At 37.5% G+C, this 21,996-nt stretch overlaps 1 protein-coding gene across 12 annotated transcripts in view; it reads right to left on the reverse strand.

The window, feature by feature from the left end:
• Positions 1-322: 322 nt before the first annotated feature.
• The window catches only part of LRRC7 (leucine rich repeat containing 7), a 586,672-nt gene continuing 564,998 nt past the window's right edge, over positions 323-21,996 (reverse strand). For 11 of the 12 annotated variants that reach the window (XM_051857607.2, XM_051857612.2, XM_051857606.2 and 8 more), the window contains 2 exons: positions 18,822-18,896; positions 323-571 (listed from right to left, as the gene is read on the reverse strand). In XM_051857607.2, the coding sequence (XP_051713567.1) occupies positions 464-571; positions 18,822-18,896 (183 nt within the window). In that variant the 3' untranslated portion in view covers positions 323-463. The remainder of the gene's footprint in view (positions 572-18,821; positions 18,897-21,996) is intronic. The other variant, XM_051857613.2, reaches the window with a different exon arrangement.

Raw genomic sequence — 21,996 nt, forward strand, 5'->3', positions numbered from 1 at the left:
TTTTTGTATATATGCCAACATATACCTTGTGCTAGAAATATTTTATGGGAATTACAATTCTTCATATTTGCATTTTCTATATAAAGGCATATACAACTTTGAGGCAGTGTTTCTGATGGAGAGCAGAATTTGTTAAGAGCTTGTATGTGCTTCCGTGCTCCGAAATTATATGAAATCCACTTTGAGAAGAAACTTATTTGATTAAAAAACAAAACCAAAATAAAAACAAAACTGCACCAATGCACAGCCAGAGGCTGACAATTAAAACTAATACATAACCACATGAACATCATATTTATAGAGTTAACATTTTTAAGGATGATCAGTGCTAACATATAGCATTATACATTTGGCACTAATGTTTGCCATTGGTCCAGCAATTGGCAAAATTTGTTTCTATGTATAAATTTATTTTTGAACATTAGGTCTGGCTAGACGTATTTTTACTATTTATAAAAAATATTTAGACAGTAAGCTCACGTTGAATAACTAGGTCTACTGTGTTCTGGAAACTCTTCAGTAATAATACAGCTTTTTCATGTTCCATATGTACAAAACTGTGTCCATTTGCCTGTAAATACACAAAGAAAACAGGGAAATTATTGCAAACTGTTTACCATTGTATTAATCTTTTTTCTAATAATTAGATTCAAGGGAGCACTGAGCAACAAATTATCCATTTTTAAAATTCATAATAGAATCGCCACTACAAAAGCAACCAATTTCATCCTGATTCAACCCAATTTATTAATTCAACAAAAAATACCCATAACTACGTCCTTGTCACTGTTCTAATCGCAAAGGAACAGGGGTGAATAATAGATATACTTTGGAATAGTAGTTGTTCAGTTCTGTTGTTTTGAATCAATTTTGCAGGAGCTTATTTGAGATAGTTTGGAAGTGTGCACGTGGGCATTGATTTTGTGTTACACAATCACGGATACAATTAGCATGGTAAAAAGTTCATTCATGTCAAATATAACTATATACCAGCAGTACAATTTAATTCTGACTCACAGAAAAATTATATATGCATTTTTATGTTGAAGACTTTTTTATTTCTCTTATTGTTGAATGAAATTATATTCATTATCTGTATTGAAAGTTCTCAACACAACCCAATATACTTAAAGTTTCCATTCATTGCTCAGGGATAAAATAAACTGATAGCAATAAAAGAATATGACTTTTGTCTTCTTATTATAAATCATTAATATAAGTAATCAAATTTCATTGTCAACATAATTAGCCTAAATTCACAATCTCAGGATTCCAGCTGGCTGTTATTTGACACTGATGTCACAAAACATACATTTTCTGTATTTGGCACTCACATTTCTATGGTTTGTCTACATCAAATTGCATACTATCTTGATTGGAATGATTTGTGTTAGTAATATAGAAAGAAGAGGATCTCTGAAGCCTTCACTGTTGTGAAGGCCAAAATAAAACAATCGTACTGAAAGTCGGTAGGAATAACTCTGCAACCCAGTGACTGACAGTTACATAACTGCTTCCATTGCAGCCTGAAACTCAGCTGATTGAGGAAAGAAGTCAAATTGGCTGATTGGCAAAGTACAGATAACAGATCCTGTTTTTTTTTTTTTTAATTTTTAATGAACTAGTACTTATTTTGGATAAACATTGCCTTTGTTATGTACTTTAAAATATGGTTTCTTAAAATGTGATTAACATTTCAAATAACCAATCATGCAAAAAATAAAATATTTCATTTGCCTTTAGCTTTTTCAAATTTAAAACAGCATTAAGTCTCTAGCAATACCATACAATCTTTATAACTTGGATAAAAATTATCTGCTACATCACATTTTAGCACTAGTTCATTAAAATTGGTTGGTTAATAATGTGATAAAGAAGGTTTTAAAATATTGTATTTTTAAACCACAGTACACATGCCTTTAAGAAAAAAATGTGGAAAACAAAATATAATCCCTTGAAAATCTATATATAACTATAAATTTCTTTTGAATTAGAGAAACTATGTATTTTTAATAATATTTAACTAATGAAAATTCCTGTCAAAGTTGGCATTGGCCATTTCAGTGATAGGGAAGAATAGCTGAGTAGAACTTCGCATGTGTTACATAGTCAAATTTCTCATCTGAAATTACAGTAAAAATCAGACAATGAATTTTCCATTTGATGTTACATCTGTTCAGATGACAATGGGTAGCAGAGAACACAGCACATGGTACATTCTTCTTTCTATCCTGATCTTGTTTCTGACATTAGTAAAATAGTAAACTTCCATTAAACATATATTTATTTCATTGTTATTCTAAGCGATATACCAACTTTAATGACTTCAATTTGACAAAAAGATATAGCTTAATTGTGAAAATAAGATTTAATTTTAATAATGGAAGTCTTCAATGTTAAAATTTATTGATGGCATTGTGAGTGCTCAGATTTCTCTATATGCAGATGTAAATCTAAGGTTGTAAGGAACCCAAAACTCACTGGGAATTTTCAGGGAATTGTTCAAAATCTTTCATCTTCAAGCTTAAGGGCTGAGGAATTCACTATGATTTGGAAACCAAGAATGGTATGTTGTCTATCATCAGACTTGACATAATATTAATATTAAAAAGATAGTAATGTCAGTGTTAAGGACATAAATGGTATAAAACTTACATAGCAAATTAATCAAAAACTGTTAGTTTAGAATGACACTTTTTTTTAAAGATTTATTTATTTCTTTGAAAGTCGGAGTTACACAGAGAGAGGAGAGGCAGAGAGAGAGAGAGAGAGAGAGAGAGGAAGAGAGAGGGAGAGAGAGGGAGAGAGAGAGTCTTCCATCTGATGGTTCACTCCCCAATTGATCACAATGGGCGGAGCTGTGCCAATTCGAAGCCAGAAGCCAGGAGCTTCTTCCGGGTCTCCCACGCAGGTGCAGGGGCCATTTTCTACTACTTTCTCAGGCCATAGCAGAGAGATGGATGGGAAGTGGAGCAGCTGAGTCTCGACCAGCACCCATACGGGATGCCAGTGCTTCAGGCCAGGGCGTTAACCCACTGCTGCACCACAGCACCGGCCCTCATAGAATGACACTTTTATCAAAGAATCTTCAAAGAAGCTTGGTCTACTACCACTATGACTACTTCTGCTTTGTTTCAATAAAAAGTATCTGTTGTGTGCTGACTGCCCAAGGTGTTTTGCTAGGCACTGGGGATAGAAAGTTAGAAAGAGATGAATCAGAGAAGCTCCTATCAGATAAGTGGTCATCTAGATGGGGAAGCAAGGCAAGGACATAACTAGAAATAATGTGGAATATGTCTTTCATGAGTAAGCACTTACCAAATGCATGTTCATTGAGTTAACACCTGAAGAGATAAAATGCTAAGGTAGCTCAGAAGAGGGCAGAGTGAGGATGGGAAATTTCCAAGTGAGCTATTTCTCAGAACCACATAATGAAGTTTTCTCTTGCTCATATCTGGCAAAAATGTGATTAGTGAGGACAAGTCCTTCCTCTGTCTCATCCCCAAAGTCTCCTCCAGCCCGCAAATGAACAATCAGCTATTTTGTGGAAATTCTGCAATAGTATATGCAGGGGGAAGAGTTTTCACATGATTCACATATACAATCTTTTTTTGTGAGAATTAGAACAAATAGGGCAGCATTGTGGCATAGTGGGTAAAGCATCCACCTGCGACTCTGACATCCCATATGGGCTCTGGTTCAAATCCCAACTATTCCACTTCCTATCCAGCTCCATACTAATGCACCTGGGGAAGCAGCACTAGATGGCCCAAATATTTAGGCCCCTGCACCCATGTGAGATACCCTGATGAAGCTCCTGACCCCTGGCTTTGGCTTTGCTCAGCACTGGCTATTGTGGCTATCTGGGGAATAAACCAGAGGATGAAAGACTCATTCATTCGTTCATTCTCTCTCTCTCTAGCTCTTTCAAATAAATAAATAAATAAATAAATAAATAAATAAATAGCTAAATAACATAAATAGATGAATAAACAGAATTAAAACAAATAAATCTGTCAATTTAGACCCCAGACATTAGCATAGGAAACAATTGCAAAACTAGGCTAATGAGGAAGGGTTGTTTTTGTTTCGGTTTTTAGAAGGAGAGTTATTTCAAATAATCTTTTCTTCAAAAGGAGGAGAGATAGCCCAATATGGAAAACATTTAAACAGAACTTTCCTGGAGAGACAGAGACAGAGGTAGAGGTAGAGACAGAGCTAGAGCTAGAGATGAAAGAGCTAGAGCTAGAGCTAGAGCTAGAGATGGATTGCATTCAGAGACCAGCTTGCTTACTAATATCTTTCAATCTCAGAGTACAAAAACACGGTGTGAAAACTGCTGGGCCAGGCTAATCCTGCTATTTGTAAGCAAAAAATCTACACCTCATACAGGTGACTTGTCTTACATCACATAGCCAGGAGAAGGATTGGGCTGAATCATATGATGCCATAATATTCTTTCTTATTATTTTTCTCATTATTTTATGGAAATAGTAAGACCACACTCTAAGTGCTTTAACTAACATTTCACTGACCATGATAAAAGAACGAGCATTTTTTTCCCTTAAAGATTGTTGCTGTATCAGCTATTTTACATTTTACCTCCTAACATGATTATGTTCTTTCCAGTGGTCGTAGGACCATGATTCCCATTCAGAATGTTATCAAGTTTAATTGGACTCACTCTAAAAATACTAATGGAGATAGCACCTAGTCCCAAGTTAAAAGCTACACAAGTGCTGAATCTCTCATTCTTATTATAGTTTCAACTCTGGCTTAATTGGGTTGTTGTGGCCATATGTGAGCCTTCTCTCCTAAAAGTAGACAGACAGACAATCTGCTACAGCAATTCTAGAAGACTTAATAGGAAATAGATTAAAAAGAAGGAAACTTTATATAGGTAGATCTTATAAATTTGGTATTTGATTAGACAAAAGTGCAAGAAATAAACAAGGATCAAATTGTAATGCCATTAACTGAAAATAGAGACCCTTGCAGAAATAGCAAACTAAGGTAACAAGACAATAATGGTGTATGTGGAATAGGCAACACATTCAAAGGAACTGTTGATCATATATTTTGGAATAAAAGAGTAGAATTCAGGAAGGAAGTCAGGTTGGCAGCATTAGCAACAGAGGTTAGGTCTTACTGCAGCCTGGTATTACCTTCAGGGAACGCTGAGAGATCTGTCAGAAAATATGCTTAAAGGGGAGCATTGTGGAAAAAAAAAAAAAAAAGGAAATCTAACCAAAGGAAGAGGATGGGATTGTAGCTTTTTTTTTTTTAAGATTTATTTTATTTATTTGAAAGACAGAGTTACAGAGAGAGGTCAAGACAGAGAGAGAGGTCTTCCATCTGCTGGTTCACTCCCCAGATGGCCGCAACGGCCGGAGCTGCGCCAATCTGAAGCCAGGAGCCAGGTGCTTCTTCCCAGTCTCCCACATGGGTGTAGGGGCCCAAGGACGTGGGCCATCTTCTACTGCTTTCCCAGGCCACGGCAGAGAGATAGATTGGAAGAGGAGCAGCAGGGACTAGAATTGGCGCCCAAATGGGATGCCAGCGCTTCAGGCCAGGGCTTTAACCCACTGTGCCACAGTGCCGGCCCCAGGGGATTGTAGCTTTGGAAGTGCAGAGCAGAACTGAAAGATCGTGTTTGCCATGGACCAGAACATTCAGGAAAATCTTCTTGAAGTGAGCTGGGGAAAGGTGAAACAGTTTAATCCTTCCTACCAGAGGTGGTGGAAAGCTGGTTCCAGTGTGATAGCAGAGAGGGGTGAGGAAAGAAAGTTCTGGGTTCCTTAAAGGCCCAGGCAGGAGGATATCTGGGAAGGGTAATCTCCAAAAAGGACCAACAGAGAGTGCTCAGGAAGGTAACAAAATCCAAGACAATCAAATATTTGCTAGTGGCCTCACTTAATGCTATTTTTCTGTAGCACAGAGGAAATAGCTGGGAAAAGGGTAGCTGTATTATTCTGGGCTCATCTGGATCTGTGTCTAATAAAGTAGGCGGCTAGATTGGTCAGAGCCACAGTCCAGGTGCTGATTCAGGGCCAGCAAGATGCTTTTAGAACTTGTCTTTGAACATAGCTTTGAAGCTCCAGCTTTTAGTTTTTAATGCTTGTTAAGTACAAATGAGCGTTAGATCAGTGAAGAGACATAAATAGAGCTAACCTCCCAAAAGGAGCTAAGTAGATTGATAAATGAGATCATTCAGTCCAATGGACATTAGGACTTCACCTGTAATTCTAGTCACCAGAAATGTTTGGCTGTAAGTCAGAGCTTTGGCCAACCTCAAGAGGCCTATTTAAAAGATCTTAACCGGTACCTGGGGATAGCTTGAAGATACCAGGAGGACTTGGGATGTTACTTTAGGAAGTTTATTAAAGATTATATGAGTCAATATATGTCAGGTCTTATGACAGGGCCTGGCATACTATAGACAATCAATAGCTCTCTAAGTGTTAGTTACCACTGCTAATATTACTTCGCTACTTTCTCGAGTTTAAGAAATAGAATTTTCATTCAGCTACAGGAATAGAAGAAAAATGTCAGAGGAAGGAACATTTTTCCTCACTTAGTTACCCCTGAGTTTTTGAAAGATGAAAATGTGAGGATCAGAGAGAGTACGTGAAACATCCAAGACCACACACTTAGTGGGAAGATGGGAATTTATGTCAGTTTTCAGCTCTCTGTATCTTGACACGGTATGTTCCTTTGGATGTTGTGAAGCTGTTATGAGTGTTTTGCACTCATAAAATGAATGTGCTGTTTAGTTGTAATTGAGCCATTTCTTGATATGGAGCATTAATGTAGACCTGTTGCCAGAGGAAGTAATGACAGGGAATTAGAAATGGGGTTTGAATGGAAAGAGAAGATAGAATCTCAGTCCTAGAGAAACTTCTCCTTTCATCTTTGAGATAGAAGAGCAGCACAAATTTAAACTGCATTTATTAACATGATAAATATGAGTATCTGCTTATATCTTGTATAGTTCAGACAGGGAATCAAAGTATTATGTTACTGCATTTTGTAAGTTTTTTTTTAGCAAAACTAAATACCAAAAGAATCACAGTACTAGCATAGTATTCCAACTAGTGGCATTTTGTGGTTGTTTTGTGTGTATGAATGGAGGAAGCTGAGGAAATAAAAACTGGTACTATACACTATTAATTACAGAGTGTTAATCCAATGATAATTTGAAAAACAAAGGCATATTAATATATTTATGAATATGATATTTCAAATGTGTATAATATAAATGCAAAAGGTGGTTTGAAGAATAATCCAATGAAAATTTAAAATACAACTATGCTGCCACATTTGGTACATATAGGCTCTACATAAAACACTATCATCAATCTGAATAAGATGTGTACAATTTTGAGAAAATTGCACCTAAATAAAAGTGAGAAATAAATGAGTGCTTATTAAGTTGAAAAGAGGTTAATAAGAAAACAATCTGGGAAAAGAAAAGATATTATAAAATTGTTATGCTTCAAGAATGTGTATTTGGTGCCGACACTGTGGGACAGCAGGTAAAACCATCATCTGTAGTGCCGGTATCCCATATGGGCAGCTGTTCAAGTCCTGGTTGCTCCACTTCCGATCCAGCTGCCTGTTAATGTGCTTGGGAAAGCAGCAGAAGCTTAGGTACTTGGGCCCCTGAACCCATGTGGGCGACCCAAATGAACCTCCTGGTTCCTGGTTTTGGATTGGCCCAACTCTGGATGTTGCAACATTTGGGAAGTGAACCAGTAGATGGAAGATTTCTCTCTCTTTGCCTCTGCTTCTTCCTCTCTGTAACTCTGCCTTTCAAACAAATAAATAAATCTTAAAGAAAGAATATATAATTGATGAGTTTCTAGTTTTAGTTGACTTGAAAGTATGCAGGAACATTTTACTGTAATCTGTTATTTCTAGAAGATAGCTCTCATTATTTCAATTCCATTTGACATGTGTCACAAAATGTTTTTAAACACCCTTTCTCATGATTTAGAACAAAAAACTGAGGGTTAATGAAAATAATAACAAAAAGTGGAGTTTTGCAAATATAGTTCAACAATTTACTGTAAAACACACTTTGTTTCTGGATTTCCTCCTCTTGTTCTTTTGGGATTTATCTTTCATTTCCTTCTGGCAAATGTTTTATTAAACAGATAAATTACGAATGTTTATACTACAGAAATTTTCCAGATGATGCTGTGATACTCCTAGGAATTCTGTTATATTCTTCTTATCCAAGGCTCTAAACTTAAAAATTGGCCATGGAGAAAGCTTGGCCACGGGTTGGTAGAATAATCCATTAAGAAGAACAGCATGGATCTTTACAGATTCCAAAAGGGAAATAAGACTATAGACACAGTTGTGTTAAAACATTTAAAGGGCCAACACACATATATTTTGTATTTGAATATACCATTTTGAATAACCACAACTCCTGGAATGAGAGAAAATAAAAAACATAGCAACTGAATTAGAGCTATAAGGGTAAACCTTCATGGCCTTATGAGAAACAGTAGGAATTTTATATAATCATCATTATGCTTCACATTAAATACCTGGAATTAGTTCCTACTTCAGAATTTTAATCTGATAGAGTACTCTCATTAGATATTGGGTTATATATATATAGTTCAGCATACTGCACAATCAATACTGCAATGACTATGCCAAGTCCTTTGAAACACTTTCCTATCAACAATCTGTAGACCTTCAACATTTGGATATAATATCTTGTTAAATGGGTAAATTACAGGTGTTTATACTGCAGAAATTTTCCAGACAATGCTGTAATTCCAAATTTCTTATTATATAAAACTCCAAACTTAAAAATTGGCCTTGGAGAAGCCTTGGACATAGGACTGGTGGAATAATTTATGTTGCTATTTATAAATGTGAGAAAGTTGTTTTTTAAAGATTTATTTATTTATTTATTTGACAGGTAGAGTTACAGACAGTGAGAGAGAGAGAGACAAAGGTCTTCCTTCCGTTGGTTCACTCCCCAAATGGCCACAATGGCCGGAACTACACCGATCTGAAGCCAGGAGCCAGGTGCCCCATCCCAGTCTCCCATGTGGGTGCAGGGGCCCAAGCACTTGGGCCATCCTCCACTGCCTCCTGGGCCACAGCAGAGAGCTGGACTGGAAGAGGGGCAAACAGGTCTTGAACCCGGCGCCCATATGGGATGCTGGTGCCACAGGTGGAGGATTAACCTAGTGTGCCACAGTGCTGGCCCCCTGTGAGAAAGTTTTAATTATTATTATTATTATTATTATTTTTTGGACAGGCAGAGTTAGTGAGAGAGAGAGAGAGAAAGGTCTTCCTTCTGTTGGTTCACCCCCAAATGGCCGCTACAGCCGGTGCACTGTGCAGATCCCAAGCCAGGAGCCAGGTGCTTCCTCCTGGTCTTCCATGCGGGTGCAGGGCCCAAGCACTTGGGCCATCCTCCACTGCACTCCCGGGCCACAGCAGAGAGCTGGACTGGAAGAGGGGCAACCGGGACAGAATCCGGCACCCCAACTGGGACTAGAACCTGGGATGCCTGCGCTGCAGGTGGAGGATTAGCTTAGTGAACTGCAGCACTGGCCAAGTTTTAAATCTTAATTGCTTTTAATGTAATATTAAAAAAATCTTTCACAAAATGAAATCCTTCACAAAATAAAACATAAGAATTTCTCTTCTGTCTTAAGTATACACATGTACTTTAGCTTGAATGCCTTATGAATTCAGGCGCAAAAGGGACATGGTGAAATAAGCATAGACTCAACTGAGGACTTTGGAAATTATTTGTATAGAAACTTAGGAACTTTCAAATATCAATTCTGAAGGAATTTACTTATCTGCTCTGATTTTATTTTGTTTAAATTATTTATGTTTCTTTTCATTTTATTTAAAGGTCACAAAGAGACAGAGACACATGCAGCGAGATCTTCCCTCTGCTGATTAACTCTCTAAATACCAGTAACAGCAGAGGCAGGACCAGGCTGAAGCTAATAGCCTAGACTCAATCTGGGCATCCCACATAGGTGTCAGGGACCCAGCTACTTGAGCTATCATCTATTGCAATCCCAGGGTACACATTAGCAGGAAACTAGAATCTGAAGCAGAGCTAGGATTTGAACCCAGGCGCTATGATATGGAATATCAGCATCCCAAGTAGAATCCTAACTGCTATGCCAAATGCCAATTTTCTTTCTATTAAACATGTCAAATGAACATCAACAAATGAATTTGCTACCTAAATCTGCAAGGCATTTTCCCAACAAGCCAAACTCTATTCCTTTTCCTTTATCTATGAAAGAAAAAAACTCTGCAAATCACCCCTTATTTGTAAGCAGCTTAGTCTCTGTTTTGGTGGACAGCATGCTCTTAAAAGGCAAACTGGAGTTCATTTTACTGAATGTTTGACAGTTAGCTATTTGGTTCTCCTTCATTTTCTGCTCTGTGTAATTCTGGGCATGTCTACTTCCTGGACTAGATTATATAAAGACAGGAACTTAGTTATATTCCTTATTATACTGTTCAGTTGTTTGATACAATACCTTGTACACAGTGGAGATTTGCTGCATGTTTTCCAAATAAATCACCAAAAAATAAATAAGAAAATGTAATATCCATGATGTTATCAGTAAAATTTGCTCTAGAGAATCAATATTGTATAATGAGAAGAGCTCAAAAAGGTTATATGATATCTGTTAACAACAGAAACCTTGCAGGGTTGTTATGTGATTTAAGTGACACAATAAAGAAGCTTAATGTTATTTTCATATTAGCCAAACTATGAAGGACACAGCCAGGCTAATAACTTTGTTTTCATGGGTTCTTATGTTGTACTTAACACTTAAAATACAATTTTTTGATTTGCAGCAAACAGTATTTTCAAAAATTTTAAATTAATTGTTCTAGTTTATATACTATGAGCAAAACAATTCATAATGATATGCAGTGGAACTCTGGCATATAAAACCACACATATTATATAAATCTATTTTTAACTGCATTCTAATCAAGGTGCATTTTTTAAAAAAATCTTATCCTACAAAATATTATATCATTCTAGGCAATAATTACTTTGAACATGTAGAATTCCATGATTACCATTTCCCTCCACCCACAAATCTCTGGTGTTTTTAATTTTCAACCAGCAAATAAGATATAAAAATACATTAAGTTCTTGGCATTCATGGAATTTGCTTTAGTGAAATTCCAAATACCTTATGTTTATTTTTTAAGGTTCCAACAGTTAACTTAAAAAAATTACTTACTTTTTTGGGGGGTAGAGAGAGAGAGAGAGAGATTTAGAGAGCTCCCACCCACTGGTTCACGGCTCAAATGCCTTCAAGGTTGAGTAGAAGTCAGGAGCCAGGAACTCGATCCAAGTGTCCTATGTGAATGACAGGAATCTAACTGGCCCATCACTTCTGCTTCCTAAGGTATGCACTGGCAGGAAGCTGGAGTCAGGAGCTGAAGCCAGGAATCAAACTCAAGTAATCCAATATAGAATGCAAGCATTTTCACCACTAGGCTAAATGCTTGCTCCCTCAACACTTAATTTTAATTGCGAAAAAAAATTTTCATTCTACTTTTTTACAGTTTTTTTTTAGGTAAAATTTCTAAAAATTCAGAAAAATAAACATAGTCTAACCTTTTTTTTTTTTTTTAATTCATTCTGGTCAGCTCTTTGGCACAGTGGGTTAAAGCCCTGGCCTGCAGCGTTGGTATCCCATATGGGTGGGGGTTCTAGTCCCATCTGCTCCACTTCCCATCCAGCTCTCTGCTATGGCCTGGGAAAGCAATGGAAGATGGTCCAAGTCCTCAGGCCCCTGCACCTACGTGGAAGACCTGGAAGAAAGCTCTTGGCTTCAGATCGGTGCAACTCCGGCCATTGCAGCCAACTGGGGAGTGAACCAGTGGATGGAAAAAAAATTATTTATTTATTTAAAAAGCAGAGCAACAGAAAGAGAGGAGGGTGAGGGCGAGGGCTCTTCCATTTGCTGGTTGACTCCCCAAATGGACTCAACTGTCAGCGCTGGGCCAGGCCGAAGCCAGGAGTAGGAGTTTCCTCCAGGTCTCTCACATGGGTCCAGGGGCCCAAACACTTGGGCTATCTTTGGCTGCTTTCCCAGGCCATTTGTAGGGATCTGGATTGGAAATTGAGTAGGCAGTACTCTAATCAGAGCCCGTATAGGATGCCGGTGCTGTAGAAAGCAGCTTAACTTGCTGGCCTCTGTCTTTTAAAGAGTGTTTTTCTCTCCCTTCCAGCCCAAATGAAGCTGTAGGCTATGACTTCTTGCTTCTGACAATGTACATGGATCAAAAGGTTGTCCCCTTGAGGGTCAAGAAACATAAGTAAAAGATCCAGTTGTGAAATACATCTTATGAGGAAAAGGCGTGACTTTATAGAATGGATTTTGTGGTTTCTTGGGATGGACCTCTAATGTCAACTATTACATTAGTAATGCCTGGGACACCCATACCCTATGTCAGAGTGCCTGGTTTGAGTCCCAGCTCCTCTGCTGCAGATCCAGCTTCCTGCTAATTCACATCCTGGGAGGTGTGCTTGGGTCACTGACACCCATGTTGAAGACCTGGATTGAGTTCCCAGCTCCTGCTGTGGGCTGGTCTGAGCTTGGCTGTGGCAGACATCTGGGGAGTGAAGCAGTGGATGGGGACTTTTCTCTATCTCTCTGCCTTTCAAATGGAATGAAAATTAAAAAACAAATTATGATTTCTCAGAAGCATTTTGTTTGTTTCCTAGTTTATGGTTTTCTTTCTGATAGCTGAGGCTGTGGGGTAAATGAGCTCTACCTAAGTCAGATAATTCTGCTAGCAGCTAAACATACACCTACTGGCCATTAAAGGAGCCATGAAACTTCATTCAGACAAGGATGTCGGGAGCCACTGATTCAGTGATTGAATACTTGTGCAGCAGAACGAGCCATCCACGATGTATCATTTAGATGGCTGGGAATGTAGTCTTACCTCTCACAGTCTGAACCTTGGAAGCTGTATCCCATCACCTCCTCTCACCCCCATGTTCCTCCTCTCTCCAAACCATCTCTGTATTCGAATTCAAGTCCTTGAGAAGCTTTTTTAAATCTTCAGTTTTCTTTCTTTTTTTTTTTTTACTTTTATTTAATGAATATAAATTTCCAAAGTACGGCTTATGGATTACAATGGCTTCCCCCCCATAACGTCCCTCCCACCCACAACCCTCCCCTTTCCCACTCCCTCTCCCCTTCCATTCACATGAGGCTTCATTTTCGATTCTCTTTATATACAGAAGATCAGTTTAGCATACATTAAGTAAAGATTTCAATAGTTTGCTCCCACACAGAAACATAAAGTGAAAATAATAGATGATTTTTTAAATGATGATGAAATCAGATCAGACAACCCGGGCTCTTCCTCTCCTATATAGGGCAGTCCCTCTCACAGGTGTTCTTTCTACCTGTTTACCGATTTACCCTCCTCTCTTCTCTGCTAAAGGAACTCCTGCCCCACTAGAGACCCACTCCCTTTTCTCTATTCCCTGTATCCTCAATCTCCATACTCCTTAGTGTTCCCTGCCACTCAAGATCTCCCCTTCCCCACTCACTTGCTGACTTGCTGGATGGGCTAAGAACAGAAGGGGCCAGCACCTTGCATTTTTTTTTTTCTGGTGAATGACCACCTCCTCTGATGCCCAAGAAAAATCCTCTTATATCAACCATTTCATTCTCTTAACATCATCATAACACCCATTAATTGCATAACAAATCTGTTACTTTATTTGTTCTCTAATGGGTCTGGATAATTCATCTGTCTTCCAAAGCTATGAGCTTCCTGAGAGCACACGACTTCTGTCTCATCTATTATGAGGCTTCTGACACTAATGACACTATGACTCTAATCAAGATGTGCATGGAGTTGCCAGCAGGAATCAAACCTCATGATTCTGGTGGAAATAATGGTATTGGAGCCAAATAACAATTAACTAAACAAAAAAAGGCATGATAATAAGTCTGCTAACAGTTCATGTATTCTTTGATAGACTTATTTGTTGAGAGTGGTTTCTTGAACTTTCTGTATGAATTTCAAGATTCAGGTGAAAAAAAATCTGGCTTGTTGAATTATTTAATCTTATTGATTTTTCTAGTTTGCTGTTTTAGAGATACAGCCAGAGACCAGGAGTATGTTTTGAATTACAAATTTCTAAATACTTAAAATGATGGTACAGTAGAAGTGACTGTAAAAGTATCTTCAATTATTTTTATATCTACATGTCTCATATTAGAGAAACTCCATTTTGATAATTTATAAAATTTGGATATCATGAACTAATTCTCTATATGTGATTTAGTTATTCTTTTCCTGCCAAAGTTAGGCTTGTGCTTGAGGAAGGAAGTGGGTTAAAAAGGGAGGCAGGGCTGACTACCCTAACATAATGGAACACAATATACTTAGAAGTGAGCATTAGGCTATAACTATCAATCATGTTGTTATATTTCAAGTACAATATATTATTTTTGCCTGGTCTATTCATGTTTTCAGATGCATAACTATAATGAATAGCTTTTCTGTATTCAGATATATTTTGAATTATATGAAGTATAAGCAATTAGGATAGATTAAAAAGAAAAAAAAAAAAGAAACAGGACATAGCCAGCACTGCAGGTAAAGCTGCTGCCTGCAGTGGCTGCATCCCATATGGGTGCTAGTTCTAGTCCCGGCTGCTCCACTTCTGATCCAGCTTCCTGTTATGGCCTGGAAGAGCAATAAGAGATGGCCCAAGTCCCGGGGCCCCTGCACCAACATGGGAGACCTGGAAGAAGCTCAATGCTCCTGGCTTTGGATCAGCCCAACTGATCCAAAGTTGTGGCCATTTGGGGGAATGAAACAGTGGATGGAAGACCTCTCTCTCTCTCTCTGCCTCTGCCTCTCTGTAACTCTGCCTCTTAAATAAATAAATAAATAAATAAATCTTAAAAAAAAGCAGGACATAACATAAAAATGCAACTAATTGTTGTTAAACTAACTAAACAGCCATCTCAAAAATAGTTCAATATTGGCAAATTCAATCTAATATTAAAAATTATCCATGTGCTTTCAATTTTTTTCTTTCTATCATTCTACATAATGTAACATTAAAGAATCTGGTGAGGCCATGAAAGATCAGTTCTCCCAGCATCATGCTCTTTCCATGTGTCACACTGTCTTAAAACAAATTGGCACAGTAAGTCACTTGAATATGTTTATTAATTATAGTGTGTCCTGGGAAAATGAATAGTGAAATAACAGAAAAATCATGCGAGTGGGTTTTTTTTTTTTTTTTTTTGACAGGCAGAGTGGACAGTAAGAGAGAGACAGAGAGAAAGGTTTTCCTTTGCCGTTGGTTCACCCTCCAATGGCCGCCACGGCTGGCGCGCTGCGGCCGGTGCACCGCGTTGATCCGATGGCAGGAGCCAGGTGCTTCTCCTGGTCTCCCATGGGTGCAGGGCCCAAGCACTTGGGCCATCCTCCACTGCACTCCCTGGCCACAGCAGAGAGCTGGCCTGGAAGAGGGGCAACCGGGACAGAATCCGGCGCCCTGACCAGGACTAGAACCCGGTGTGCCGGTGCCACAAGGCGGAGGATTAGCCTAGTGAGCCACGGCGCCGGCCTGCGAGTGTGTTTTAATTATCATCATCCTAACTCAATGCACACATCTTCATGTAATTCAAATACCATTCTAATAACCAAAACAGAATAGAGAATAGTGGGTAAAAAGAGTTAGAGAAAAAACCATAGAACACTGGGGCCAGTGCTGTGGCATAGCAGGTAAAGCTGCCACCTGCAGTGCTGGCATCCCATACCCATTTTTTTTTCTTCCCTTTTCCTTTATTTTCCAGGTTGTACATTGCCATTAAGCTTTGTAAGTAAACATAGTCTAGTGAGAACACATAATACAGATCTATTAAATAATAGATCACTCAATGTAATTAACCCATTTTCCCCAGTGTTCTTTAAACTAAGAGCCTCAAGTGTTATAGAAAAAGTAAAAATGCATCCTGCTCTTTTAATATCTGACATTGCAAAAATTTCAGTTCAGAATTAGTCATTCTTATTTCTTTCAGGAAGTATAATTGCCCACCTGTATTTTTTTAACTAGTATGAATGATACCATAAATATAATATGTTACTTATGATCTTTGTGCTTTCCTGCTTTCCCCCTCTTTTTATCAAAAAATGGATGTTGACTTCATTGTACTAGATAAACATGAGTCTACAGCAAAAAAATAATATTCATTCTTGATGGCCATTCCTGGAGAGGAGAGACAACTGGGTGCAGCTCTTCTTTGGTATATTTGTTTTTTAACTGACTAGGCTTTAATTCCTTCCTCTTTTTGCATTAAGAATCCATTCCTCTGTATACTTTGCTATTGTAATCCCAGGGATAAGAAATCTAAACTCTTTTGACTCTATCCACAATGGTTTTAGAATTTCACAGCCAGAAAATAGCACTCTATTTTGTATCCAGTAAATAGACACTATTTCCTTATTTTCCCATTTTTAAGATATAGATTATATATATGTGTAATATATATATATATCGTTTTGTTATGTTGCTGATGTATATATTTCTTTTCTGCATCTGAGTAGTATGAAGGCAACCCCCAATCTTGTCTCAAGCTATGGGATACTTCTCTACCCAGGTTAGCATTCTAATCGGTGATTTGAGATTCCCTGACTATATATTTTTTCAGACTCTGAGATTCAAAATCATTTCTTTGCAATCCAGTACAGAAAAATTTAACTACCAGTTTCCTTTGCTAATGAGCAAAGGAATTATATTGTTATTAATTAATTATATGGAAATTATAATATTCCTGGCTATCTTTCATGACAATCCAAGAATTATCAAACAGTTGGAATTTTGAGCAGATATAATATAATATAAACTATATAATATAAACATAAATTTTACACATAATGAATTAGAGGCCCAAAGGCATGATGTAAAGGCTCAAGATTAAAGGGCTAGTTAGACTATCCAAAAATGTAGCTTTCATAATAAAGTGGTAAAGAATTTAATCTTGTTTCATTGTTCTGATTCAAAATACTAATTGCGGTCTTTGTCTCCTGTCTGCATGGAAAAACCTCAGGCCTGTCCTGCTGGATGATTTTTCTACTGTGATAGTGCCAGGGGTGGAGCAGAATTTTTTTTTTTTTTTTTTGGTAATAAACTGTTTGAAAACTTGAGTAGCTGACCATGATTTTTTTTTTTTTTTTTTGACAGGCAGAGTTAGACAGTGAGATAGAGAGACAGACAGACAGAAAGGTCTTCCTTCTGGTGGTTCACCTCCCAAATGGCCGCCACAGCTGGCGCACTGTGCCGATCTGAAGCCAGGAACCAGGCGCTTCCTCCTGGTCTCCCATGCGGGTGCAGGGCCCAAGCACTTGGGCCATCCTCCACTGCCTTCCCGGGCCACAGCAGAGAGCTGGACTGGAAGAGGAGCAACTGGGACAGAATGACAGAATCCGGCTTCCCAACCAGGACTAGAACCCGGGATGCCGGCGCTGCAGGTGGAGGATTAGCCTAGTGAGCCGCGGTGCCAGCCTACCATGATCTTAACAGTTACTTTACAACACTTCTGAGAAGAGAATGTGAAAGTGATTCTGTTAAATATGTATTTTGGGCTACACAGGATTTCTACTTTTTTAGGACTTTCTGAGAGTTCAGTAAATAGCAGATAGAAGCTCTCTCAGAGGGGCCTTTAGATTCTTAGATTCTTTCCCAATGTTCTGCTTTCCCAGGGCCTCTAAATCTTCAATATATTATGTGAAGCCACTTATAACTACTAGAAATGGCCATATATTGGAAATTCCAGGTAGTCTTACCTTTTCATATAGTGGGACATTTCTAGGATCATTGATCCATAGAGCCATAGAAATTTCTAGGATCACAGGTCAAAATATTGAATCTTGACTATAATAACAATGGTGAAGAACCTTTCCCTGTAATGTAAGGAATGATCAAGGACCTCTTACTAGTAAATGGGAAGTGAATTTAAAGAGAGGAAGGACAAAGAAAGCAAAATGGATAAAGTTATGCTTAGCACTTTGGCGGGGGGGGAAGGAAGGGAGGAGAGGTGAGGGAACAGGGTAACAGGGATAAGGAGGGGGACTGGAGGGGTTTAGGGATGGGGCTGGGAGGGGTGAAGGAGTGTGGGGAGCTCCCAAGATTCTGCCGCGCACTTGCTTAACTGTTTACTGGAGTGATCCTTATGTGATATGCATAGCTTTAAGGTACAAAAGTCTTTTTTTTTTTTCACCAGAAAATACATTTTGAAAAGTCTCCTTATATACAGCTCAACTTTTTCTTATCTGGGCAAAGTGAGAAGAAAGACATATAACACATGTTTCACAGCATTCAAATGTATTGTTGAGAAATTAACTATGGATCCGCCTTTCTTCCTCATCTAAAGTTATGCAAATACTTTCTTGGGTACATTTTAATTATTACTTTTACTTGATAACTATGCACAGATACATACATACATACATATAAACACATATATAATCTCAGTTCTTCTTATATTATCAAGTTATTCCATGTAATTGAATAAAAGTATGCAGAACACGTATCATGTATCAAATACTGTGTCAGGTACTAGATATGGGATTCTATCAGAATGTATTGTTTCTAAGTTGCTTGTCAAACCCAGTACAATGAAGGCAAATAAACAAAATGTAAGAAGGGCTCATTTTCAATCACACAATTCAAGTCATTTAATATGATACCATGGTTACTGGTTCATGTCAGCGTTGGCAGTTGCATGCATTGCTTTTATCGGTCTTACCTGAAGGATCTTATCACCAGGCTGTAGCAGGTTGGATGCTGGCCCATCAGGCTGAACCCTAGTAACAAAGATACCCTATAGGTCAGAAGTAACAGAGGTTAGGATTCTATTACCAACAACTAGGTCTATTAATACAAAATTTCATTCATATTAAAATAATAAAAGATAGATTAAAAACAGTTTATACATGTAAGCTTCAAGATTACCATTATATTTTAAACAAGGCACCATTCTTCTAGACAGGTTTAAGAAAAGCAATGTGTTCTATTGTAAAAAAAAGAGCCCATTTTGTTTTTAAAGTGTTATGATTTACAAATGGATCTTGCAGCATAGTCAATTTTTTATAAATAATTTGAAATATGATATCGAATAATCTTCTGTATGAGTTCTAAATTTGTCCGAAGTTACTCTACATTAAAAATGTCTCCCATGGGACCAGCACCATGGTGTAGAGGGTAAAAGGTACTGCCTGTGATGCCAGCATCCTATACAGGCACCAGTTCTAGTCCTGCTGGTCTACTTCTGATCCAGTTCCCTCTAAGGCACCTGGGGAAGCAGAGATGGCCTAAGTGCTTGGGCCCTCCACCCATGATGAATCTCCTGGCTTCTGACTTTGGTCTGGCCCAACATTGCTGCTGCAACCATCTGGGGAGTTAACCAGTAGATGGAAGGTCTGTGACTTTGACTGTTAAATAAATAAGTAAATCTTTAAAAAGACTCTTATTTGAGGAGTTATAAATTCAATCTATACTTTAAAACCTTAACTAGAAATATATATATGTATTACTGAGATTTTTAATATTAAATATGTAAGAGAAAATTAAACATAAGAAAACTGCAACATATTTAAATAAAATTTATGTCTACATAGTTACAAAATCGCTGGGCAAATTAATCTAATTTATTAAAAAGTCATTAATTTTGTTAGTGATATATAAAATAGCAAACATTAATTGATTGCCAACCACATGTTGAGCCTGGATTTTATGATATACAGAGATATATAGAATATAGTTTTTGGTTTCAGTGAGCTCACAATCTAATGGAATAGAACTAAAGACAAACATTATAAAACAGTATGACAAATTTATGATCGATAGCAACTTGTAAAGAATTCGTACCAGTTTAAACTTGGTAAGAATGGAAAATATTTGGCAATAAAATATACTGAATCACTGATACTTGCTACAGCATGGATGAACCTTGAAAACATTATACTAAATGAAAGAAGCCAGTCACAAAAGGCTTCATATTCTATGAATCCATATATATGAAATGTCAAGAATAGGCAAATGCATAGAAGCAGTAAATAGATTAGTTTGCCTGAGGCTGGGGTATAACCATGTATATAAAGCTTCTTTTTGAAGTAATAAAAGTATTATGAAATTAGAGTAGCACAACTCTGTGAATATACAAAAACCACTCGATTGTACTCTTATGCTTTGAAAGGATGAATTTTAAAGTATGTGAATTAATGTCAACATAGCTGTTATTTTTTAAATTCCAAATAATTATTCATAAAATATAATATTTTAATATCCTTGCCTGATATTTAGAAAATCATGTTATTTTCTAATCTGTAAACTTAATGACTTTTACTTAAACCCATAGCTTTATGTATGTGTGCACATATGTATGTAAATGCCTTAGCAAACTGACCCAAATTAAACTACTTCTGCTCACATTTTTCTTCAGCATGTCAGATCTTTACGAAATTTATACACTTAGGATTTTTGAATTATTTTTATTCTGATTTTAATATTTTCTCTCCCATTTAAAATGAAGCCATGGATAGGCATTAGGATTTCTAAGTCATTGCCAACTTTTAACCTAGTAATTAGGTTTATAGAACTTAAGGAAATTATTGGACAGATTTGCAATGCACATGTACTAATGCCTTCATCATAGTATTTGTAATAACAAAAATTTAAAAGCTATACTTAAATGTTTAATAACAAGGCAGTGACTAAAGAAATTATGGTAAGGGGCCAGCGCTGTAGCATGGTAAGTTAAGCCTCTGCCTCTAGCGCCAGCATCCCATGTAAATGCCAATTTGAGCCCTGGCTGCTCCACTTCTAATCCAGTTCCCTGCTGATGGCCTGGGAAAGCAGTGGAAGATGGCTTGGGTCCCTGCACCCTCATGGAAGACCCAGAAGAAGCTCCTGTCTCCTGGCTTTGGGTTGACCCAGCTCCAGCCTTTGCGGCCATTTGGGGAGTGAACCAGTGATTGGAAGACCTCTCTCCGTGTCTCTCCCTCTGTCTCTCTGTAACTCTGCCTCTCAAATAAATAAATAAATCTTAATAAAAAAGAAATTGAGGTAAATCCATATAATATAATGATGTGCTGTTATTAAAGATGAAGTCCTAGATGATTGATATAGAAGTACATGAATGTTTAGTGACATGAGTGGGTTGTACATTACATGTGGTCTGATAATATTTTTGCTGAAATACATTTATATGTATATTTATGTGGGCAAATATATGGAAAGATATCATTTATACATTAACAGTGTAATACTAGGTAATGAGACATCAGATGTTTTTGGCTTATATGTGTTTTTATTATTTTCTACTATAATTATGCACTATCTTTAGCATTAAGAAAATTATTCAAACTTAAACAATTTTAGGTTAATGAAGGTAATGTTAGAAGTGGTGCTTTAATAGCTTGGGCCAATTCAGTTATACAGATGGTCAATTCAGAAAAAAAAAAAAAAGAAAACTGGTTTGGAAAAGGACTGATAAACAAGGCACAATTAATAATGTACCAGATCACTGAATGACACTGGTTGTGACAAAAAATAGAGCCTCCACAGTACTTTTCACACTGGACACATAGTTCTCAAACCACAGTAATTCAGGAGGCTCTGTATGTGACTAGTCCCTTGAGTAGTCCCCCTCTTTGCTATTATGGTTCTCTGTGCAGTAGGCAAATGATGCTATTACCCAACATAGGTGACTACATCTCTGGTTGCTGGAGGGGAACTTGTTTTGATTATATTATTTTGTCATAATGCTACTCAGTTAATTTTGCTTTCCCTTCTTCAATTCATTGTTAAGGAACACTTTTAATAATGTTTGTATGAACTCAGACCACAGGAGCTTAATTATGACCATCATATCTGCAATGCAGGGAAGAACTAGCAATACTCTACAACCTGACCACTGAAAG

This window comes from Oryctolagus cuniculus, chromosome 7 (assembly GCF_964237555.1).
Source record: "Oryctolagus cuniculus chromosome 7, mOryCun1.1, whole genome shotgun sequence".
Lineage (NCBI taxonomy): Eukaryota > Metazoa > Chordata > Mammalia > Lagomorpha > Leporidae > Oryctolagus > Oryctolagus cuniculus.